This window comes from Mya arenaria, chromosome 2 (genome assembly GCF_026914265.1).
Source record: "Mya arenaria isolate MELC-2E11 chromosome 2, ASM2691426v1".
Taxonomy (NCBI): domain Eukaryota; kingdom Metazoa; phylum Mollusca; class Bivalvia; order Myida; family Myidae; genus Mya; species Mya arenaria.
The window spans coordinates 35,401,504-35,411,312 of NC_069123.1; the positions used below are offsets into that span (position 1 = coordinate 35,401,504).

The window sequence follows — 9,809 nt, forward strand, 5'->3', positions numbered from 1 at the left end:
GTGACTGTATGCCAGATATGGGTTGATGGTAGCCATAATGAGGTTAAAAGAGCTCTGGCTTATCTGGGGCTTGTTTGATAATGAGTCGGCTTGTCTGTAACCACAATAAGGATGCAGAGGGCTGCTGGAAACCTATTTTGTCTACAAGACACAATTTGAAATTGCGCCATTATGGTGTTTGAGGAATTCAGTGGACTTATAGAAACGGTTTTGCTTTCTAAGTACTGTTTCGACCAGAAATGGGGAAAAATGTTTATTGTGTTGTTTTGGTACGAAAATATTATAGGTTGGAAAAACACAAAATGGACTTCGTGATACTTCCGGCTGAATCTTTATCACATTATATTTTCTCATATTCATTTTACATGACTGACAATAATTATTTACTTGATTTTTTGCAAGTACACTTAATCTGTACTGCATAACAGCAAAAACATTTAAACAACATTACATTAATGAAACGCAGTGGATCATTATAATATAACTACAGTCCGCCGAGTCCTTATTATATAGCCCCCAAAACATTGACCTTCTGTTATATTGATCATTGTTGAATCTTTAAAACATTGCTAAAATACACTGAATCTTTATAAAATTGCTGCACAAACACAATTTTATTATATTACTGCAAAGAAAATCTTATCTTTATTACATTGATGCAAAAACAGTTTAATTATAGAACTAGGAAAAAAAACACTGATTTTTTATTCTTTGCGGCAAAAATTTCAATCTTTATCACATTGCGGCTAAATACTGATTCATTAAAACATTGCTTAAAACACTGAATCTATTGATTATCGGTCATCGCTGCAAAAAAACACACACGCTTTATTATATGGCTGCAAAAACATTAAATCTTAATTATACGAATTTGACTACACCTAATACTTAGTCAAACGAGTTTTTCAGTTTAATTTAATGAATGGATTTATAAATAAGGTATGTGCTATATTATATGTGCGATATACACGTAAGCGCTAGTACTTTTTTAAATATTTATTCACAAACGCTACTTCTATAATATTTAAGGGACAATGTATTTATTGTGTTTGTAGTGTTGTATAAATTTGTTTGGCATCCAGACGTAAAATACATTAGAAAAAACTTGACATTTTAAATTTCACAATGTTAAATTCAAACATTTTCAAGGTTTTTAACACATAAGGGTTATTTAAAGCTGCACTCTCACAGATTTACCCTTTTTACAACCTTTTTATTTTTTGTCTTGGAAAGCGCAATTTTTGTGTTAATTTCTGCAAACCAATGATATAAGATTGCTGACAAAAGATCAGATCGCAGATTTTCATTTTTCCGTTCGGAAATTAATGTTTTATGGCTTAAACCGTTATGGCTTAAACCGTTACTAACGGTTTAAGAAAAATGCATAAAACATCAATTTTTGAACCTAAATATAAAAATCTGCTATCTAATTTTTGTCAGCAGTCTTATATAACTTGTTTCCATGCATTTTCGCAAAAACTTGCTCGTTCCAAAGCAAAAAATAAAAAAAGTTGTCAAAACGTTCTATCTTTTAGAGTGCAGCTTTAAGGAATGAATTGCGGGATTTATGTCATTATCGGGAATGAAAGCAATTTATCCTTCAGACTCCACACACTTTGACCAGTCCAAATGCATTCATAGTCCGATAATGACAACAACCGCAATTTATTCCATAAAACAAATTAATAAAATTACGTTATTACTTTAGTCAAAGTTTGTTTTATTATCTGCCTTTAATATCATTCAATAATAGCAGCCTCATCATGGTGTTATCTAAAATCCATGTAGAAATAAAAAATGGTAAGTTAAACATCGAAATAATCTGGTTATTAGCATCTTAAATGCAATAACACTTATTTGCATGCTAATGATGGATAGCTTACCTTATTTAGTTTTCTTATTAGAAAAGATAATGTACCTTAAAAGTCAGATATGTTTTTATATTGCCGAAATTTCTTAAGCATGCAGTACCTTACTTTCGATGATAAATACTCCTTGTCGATAAACATTTAAACTTTATAAATCACTGATAACATGCAGAGATTTGTATTCGCATAATCATGGGATTCATTAAAGTAAGCGTATGTGTGTTAGTGTTAGCGCTAGTTTATGGATGCCTGCAACGATTATTTACGAAGCCACTTCCGGTCGTGGTTGATGGATACGTACACCCAGCTTTCCAACCAGTGCTTGAAAAATTCAGGTGAGTTGATTGTTATTTTTTTTATATGTTCACAGTACATAACTTTCAGGTTTAACCGCTAAATACACTAGCCATAAAATATGAACCAGTTTTAAATGTATGCTATCGTGAAACTGTCTACATACATAACGTATACCTTAGCGACACATATATCTAGGCCCTTTTAAATATTTGCATTCCAAACACCGTTTTGCCGATGAAAGTAAATGTGATATTTGGTAGATATGCAATGAATTGTTAATTGGTCACGGGCAACATTTCTGTATTGACTAATAGGTTTTGAAATATGTTAAAATCTATAGAAATTGAAAATGCATTTATGACGAAAACCAGCACACACATAAAGCGTGATTTCAAAAGTATTAAAGCTGATTATGAAAGGCAAATATGACCGATATTCAACTTTTAAGCTGATGTAAACAGGTTGAGAGGCCGGGTTTCATGAATAAGCAAATATGACCGATATTCAACTTTTAAGCTGATGTAAACAGGTTGAGAGGCCGGGTTTCATGAATAAGTAAATATGGCGAGGTCTTGTTTATAATATAAACGTTTTCAAGTGTGAAGAGTTCAATTTAGGCTATGTGCTATGTTTAGCGCACGCATACTGATACAGTCTGTTTGCTCACTATATATGATAAACATTATACTAGTTTACCACAATATAAACAGTACGATATAGGGTTAGGATTAAGGGCTTGTGAATCATTTAACCTTTATTTGTTGAGCTACTTTTTGACTGTACTTAATGTTTTAGCGGAAAAAATCACAATAACAACAACTTCGTATTACACAAAATATGTCTCAAATAATATCAGGTTGCTCGAAGATTAGATGATTTTTTATGACAAATAAACTTAAATGTAATTCAGACAGGTACATTTTTAAAGCATATGTCATTTTTAAGACTAAATTTTAAATGAAAGACTACAGAAACAACCTCAGTAGCCAAAAGGCCTTAAAATGCTATAATTTGCATGCACTGTTTCTTTTCTCTGCATGTATAATTTTTATATTGATGAAAGGTTTCAGCTTGAGTTGTTACATAAATAGTTTTACTACTCTGTATGTAAAGTACTTAATGAGGTTCAAATTGCAGAGACTTGTACTCAAATGCTTAAGAAACCCCTTTTCAGAGAAAATGTAGCAAGCGGAAGGGAGCCCGGCGCCGCCTTCGCGGTGTACCGAAATGGCCAGCCGCTGGTTGACGTTTGGGGTGGCTATGCGGATGTGGAGGCGGCACGGCCGTGGCGGCAGGACACGATGACACAAGGCTGGTCCACTACCAAGGGGATCGCCGCTATTGTGGTGGCTGTCATGGTGGACAGGTGTGTTTTGTTGTTTTTGCAAATCAACCAAGTGGTAACTTTAGTAAAACACAGACAGCTTGCTGATATATGATTGTACTTTTTATTAGTTTTATATAGTTTCATTTATAGCTTTTAATCACACACTGTCTCTTTCATTCTTTTAAATTTTATACATATATTGAGAAGTGAAATCAATTCCAATAAAGGGGATGGCTGGACTACAAGCGACCCGTGCATGAGTACTGGCCCGAGTTTAAACAGAACGGGAAAAAGAACATTACCGTGGAAATGCTTCTTACACACCAGGTAATGCATATCAGATATATCATCATCATCATCATCATCATCATCATCATCATCATCATTATTATGATTATAATTATGATAATATGTACTGATAAAAACATACTAGCCTTTCTAAATGTTTTTTAAGTGACACTCTTATTCAAAATCAATACATACACTTGTATAACAAACATCAATTTTGAGTGATAAACCTTTACCTACTTACTAAATAATGCATATACGGAAAACAATAATTACTGATAACAAGATTGTAACCGTGTATATTAAAAAATATATAAAATATATAATATATGCTAAAAGATATACCGGGTCTACTATCTTATTTGGGAGTACGAGTGCATCTTAATAAATAGCTACGTGGCACAAATTCACCTTTTAAAAGTGCCAAAACATCGCTTATATTTTTATCTGTACCTAGTCAAATACATTGTTTTATCATTAAAGACAATTGAGTTAAACTCGATAATGCAATTAACAAATGCATCAATCGAAATTGTGTGCCTTGAATAGGACGTTTTGGATCATAAATTTGCTATAGAAGGCTTGTCTGCCTTGTATGAGGCATTTTTAATCGGAGGCTACAATTACGAGCTTATAGATGGCCATTGTTAATCATATGGCAATAAAAAAACCTCCCCGTTTTCAGGCGGGGCTTCCTGTTCTAGACACGCCCATATCTGTTTTGGACATTAGGGAGGAACCCGAAAGGGTTGAGAAGATTCTCGCGACACAAGCCCCTGTTTGGGCCCCAGGGACGCAGTTTGGATATCATGCTATCACCTTTGGTCCTTATATAGATACATTGGTCAGAAAAGCTGATCCGAAGAGAAGAAGAATGGAACAGATATTTAGGGAAGAAATTGGAGAACCATTAGGTATTAATTTATATCACTTCTGATATATAAGAATACTATTGATGGTAGAACAAAATACGTAGGCAGTGTTAAAAGAATCTGTCAGTGAAAAAACAATTGAACCAATTTATAAAAGTTGTTATGGCGTTTGCCCAGTGCCATTAAACCGGCTTTATGTTTAAACTTCTTGCTACTAAGATTGTTTCTGTAGTTTTTCGCATAAATATGGGTAGTTTATAGCCTTACTTATATTATAGATATTGACGTTTATATGAACCTGCCTCGTCAGGAGTATCACCGTGCGGCCCGCCTGTATACGGACCCCGGCTGGATGATCCTCCTTAAAACCCTTTCGGCGCCCCGCTACAGCCGCATGTTTGCTAAACTTATGATGTATCCTGGTTCACTGTTTGGCAGGGCTGTGCAAGCCGTGGAGGAGATGAAAGATATTGGTGTAAGCATTATTCAACGGAGTTGTGACATCCTTTTGCTGAACTGCACACAAGTCACATGATATTGATAAAAAAATAACATGATGTTGAAAATGAATAGAAATATAAAAATCTCTCTTTTCAAAATTAAGCTTTGTTCCGAATTGTAAACAACGTAGCTTGATCACAATTAAATAAATATATTTACACCTCAACTTCCATTCCGTCAATAAACTACCGTTCGACAGTTGCGGTTCCCATCCGCTGAACGCAACATCTTCGGATCGCAATACATCTCATAACAATATACATGAAAATTGTTGATCTTGTTTAATATTGTTTGTGTTTTGTCAGCAGGTCCCGTAAAGAATCAATCAACATTTCAGAAAGTGTTAGTTTATGATATGTTAAATGTGTTGTTGCAATAAGTGTTTCATGTTTAAAGGTGATTTGAAGATGTTGATCTTTTCCAGCGTTATTGTGACGTCATTTGATAAAACATTTCCGGTTACAGTTGGGACGTTCTATTTACAGAATAAGTGAGAAAGAACTACTGTAAGGTTTTTCTTAAATGAAATTAAGAATTTTGTTTTACAATTCACAAGACCATTTCGTTTGCATTTTTCAGAACCTCGGAGCCTTCAATGACCCAGATGTTCGAGAAATTACAATATCGTCTATATCTGGCACAATGACTGCACGTGGTGTTGCTAAGCTCTACAGCATCATGGCTGAAGGGGTTAAAGGACGCAGGATTGATTTGTTGTCATCTGACGTGACGTCATTGTTTACGTCACCACTTGTAAAAGGAACGGAATCTGTTATAGGAGCCGATAACTGGGCAATGAATAGGGGTTTCCTTTACTACAATAATTCTGATGTATGTAACATTTCGGACAAATTATCATTAAAATAACAGTCAAATTAGATGAATATTATTATTTTTTAAAAATGGTTTTATCCAATGATTTTGCGTAAAGTTAAATATTCGAATAGTAGGTTAATTAGTAATTGCGATGAGTAGAAACTTTCATATAAAACCTGAGTCATATCTTACTGTACACTTGCACTTGCTACTTACACCGTCTGTACATATATATATATATATCATAAATGTCCATCCACTGATTATCTATTTTCGTAGGGAAACCTCGTCTTTGGACATCCGGGGCACGGAGGCCAAATAGGAGGAGCTGATCCGAAAGCGAGTCTCGGATTTGGATACGTAACCAATCATCTATCGATATACGGTGTAGGGGATGACCCGCGATACGTTGGCCTCGAGCAAATAGTTTATAAGTGTCTGAAAGACTATGACAAATCTGAACACTGACAAAAATGAAAATATTTCAAACTTATATTCATATTTCTGTCTTGATAAATAGCCGTAAACGTTTATCGCAATAACGAAATGCAACAAAAAAGTATTATCTAAATTTAGCTCTACAAATCTGCCTATCACGTGACTTTCTGAAAACCTAAAATTCTATGTTGCTTTATATACAAATGATTTTTAAGTTTTTAACCAAGAATTTTTTTATTCAAATAGTTTTCCCGGTTATGCATCCGAAACAATTATTGCATCGTTTTTTTTACCCTATAATATTTAAATTGCAGAATAAATACAGATACAGTACAAAATAATTTGGTTTTACTGGGTTGCAAACCCACGCGGTTAAAGTAAAAAAAGATAGTATTATTACTCCCGAATCACTAGACCAAGAATATTTTCAAATGTGTAATAGATATATTGACATCTTGCCCATACAACAACAAAAAGCTGTTGACGTTTGTATGAAAATTGTGATCTTCACTAACGTTATTTGAGCTAATATCAATATTTGCTGAAAGGTTCCAGCTTTTAGTATCCTAGTTGTTTTAACAGCCTCATGATATGCCACACTTTACTTCTCATACACAAAAAGTATAGTTTAAAAAACATGATTAAGTACCTGTCCGCGATTTCTCACTATATAACAATTACAATTTTTCATTCGAAAATACTTGGAACATATTTAATTTAGAAAGATGAGCTTAATTTACTTTATGTAAAAATTTCATTTGAAAATGTTCTGTATTTTTCTAGTTATTTCTCTAGTTTAATCCAGCAACTACTCAGATACTGTTTGCAAAACGCCATGCTCCGCATACGTATCTACCTTATAAGCATATCGTGAGTTTGTTGTCTAGTTTTGAATTTCGTTGGTCTTTCCCGTACATTTCTTTTTAATAAAACATCGTGTGGACCTCGGGAAATTATCATTATATGAGACCCTTTCATTATTATTTACTCACTTTTTTTCTTATTAGTGACATTGGGACTTTAAGTAGTATGTGCCGTCACGGTCTTCGTACTTGGTGTGTTACTTTTCCTTCGGCTTCATCGAATATGTCGCTATAGCTCATACAAAAAGAATGCCGCTTGAGACAGTGTTTTCAGTTTTGCACAAATAAATGAACAGTCTAAATAAAACCGAAACGGCTTTGTTCATACTTACGATCTATCATGTGCTCTCGAATGATCTATATCTTGAAAAAATTTAGCAAATTGCAGGTGTAATATCAAAATAAACCTTTTCAAAATTATCATTTGTTTTATAGTTTAGGATTCAGTTAATGGAGAGAGTATATAACTCCTGGAAATATCACAAAACATTGATGCATGTACAAATAAATCGTGGCTATTATGCTGAGGAATATCGCATAATGGGATGCAACCGTAAGCTCTGATTTGACTATCCATAATACCCGTTTGGAAGCTGAGTGGACTACTCCCGCGCACATCGGATATTTGGCATGTATTTGAAGAGTACCACCGAATGTTAAACAAGATACAAGTCCACCAGCATATAAATTAACGAAACAAAAACAATGTCATTATGGTACGAAACAAACTTGTGACGAAATCGTCGTACTTTGCAAAATAAAACTGACGGCACTAAGTTGATTTGCAACCTGATGATTTTAATAATTATACAATCCATTGTCTTCTTTATCGATGTTACCAAGAAACAAGACAGTTCGTACGTTTTTGCAAAATGATGCGTGTGTCACATACTTGTACATATCCAACAACATCTTCCATCCAGCATTGGGTGAGATTGAATGTGTTAAGTAATTATTCCCATAGACATAAATAGAAAGTAACTAAGCAGTATTTTGCTGTTAATATGACAGGTACTTTGGGGGCATCTGAAGATAAAACTTCAACGAATTTGACTTAACTGTGAAAAGAAGTAAACTACTTGATATTTTGTTACATTAACATTTTTAGACTGGAGAACAATAATAATCTGAAACCCCAACAAATCAACTGGTTGGTAGTTGGATATTCGCGAATAACAAACTGGAAATCGTCGATTAACCAACTTGCAAACGTACGAATAATAGTGATTTGAACAACATAAATAAACTGTTGGATCTATTAACACATGTACCTAACAGAAAATAGCAAATCAATGCTGCGTCCTCAATGTCATTCTGCAGGCATGACAACTTCATCACGAATATATAATAGACCGAAATGACGATATTTTTGTTCAGATTAATGATACTCTGCTGACGTAACCCGTAATGTATTAAGTGTTGTTTTTCTAATATATGTACATGCTAATATCCGAAGTATCCGTCGGTTGTGCATCTTTCCTAATGTTATTAACTCCGGTACCAATTGGATAGTATGTGCTGGCGAATTCCATGCGATTGGCTAAGAAGATAATCAGTTTCCGACCTGACATTTTTCAATGTGTTTCAAACAAAAGAAAAATAAATCACGGCGAAACATTCACTGAAAAGAGGTAGAATAAATAGCTGATCAAGTATTTATTATTACAGATGTTCTCAGGAAAATTTCTCAACATATATTTATATGCCAACAGTATATATGTGTGCATCAAGTAATCTTTTTATGTTTTTATACATGTTCCGAGATTAGGTTATTTTAAAGGTTTATGCAATTTCTTGCAAAGACAGAATCATAAGCAATCAAAAGCAGAAGAGAGTTTGAAGGAACATATTATAATATTTGTTAATATTATAACTATTATTTTTCGATAATAGAAAACAACGTTAACCCGTTAAAACATTGTTGGAGACAATACTCCATATGTATGCCTTTGGTTATTTATAAAGCCATGTAGTGCCAATTTGCAATTTGACATTTATGCAGAATTTTAAGACGTGTAAGCAAACATTATGGCAACTAAAATAATATTTCCATATAAATTAAAAAATAATGAGAAACATCTGGCTAAAATGGAAAACAATAATGCTTAATATGTAAATCCGGCAATTTCAGACGACATGTTTATTTCCTATAAAACTCTTACCTCTTTGTTCGGATCATTTCTCACCGCAGGGGAATGACTCGAACAATTCGGGTATTGGCTTCCTGATAAAAAAAAACTTGTGGCCATGCAGTATAACAATCTTTCATAATTCAGCCATATTTATAAAGTGTAAACGTATTTGTTTTGCAACGATTGTGAAACAAGTTATAACAACATTAAATCAAACACTCTCGTTTACAAGATGTTACGCGAAAGTGTAGTGATTTTTTTTGTGGTTGAAACCGTAGAGGCCCTAGGAAACCCACTTGTCCAGCTTGGTGAACATTATACCAACCCAAATGTGCCCACGCTGGGAATCGAAGCCGGATCACCTAGGTGATTAGCGAGGGCGCTCACCACTGCGCTAGCTGGACAAC

The 9,809-nt window shown here is 33.9% G+C and overlaps 1 protein-coding gene across 1 annotated transcript; it reads left to right on the forward strand.

Moving 5' to 3' along the window:
• Positions 1 to 1,982: 1,982 nt before the first annotated feature.
• Positions 1,983 to 7,676, forward strand: LOC128217308 (beta-lactamase domain-containing protein 2-like). The gene is made up of 7 exons (XM_052924370.1): positions 1,983 to 2,203; positions 3,340 to 3,531; positions 3,720 to 3,819; positions 4,466 to 4,694; positions 4,931 to 5,127; positions 5,733 to 5,984; positions 6,249 to 7,676. The coding sequence occupies exons 1-7, from the start codon at positions 2,061 to 2,063 to the stop codon at positions 6,435 to 6,437; spliced, it is 1,302 nt and encodes a 433-aa protein (XP_052780330.1). The 5' UTR covers positions 1,983 to 2,060; the 3' UTR covers positions 6,438 to 7,676.
• The last annotated feature ends 2,133 nt before the right edge of the window (positions 7,677 to 9,809 follow it).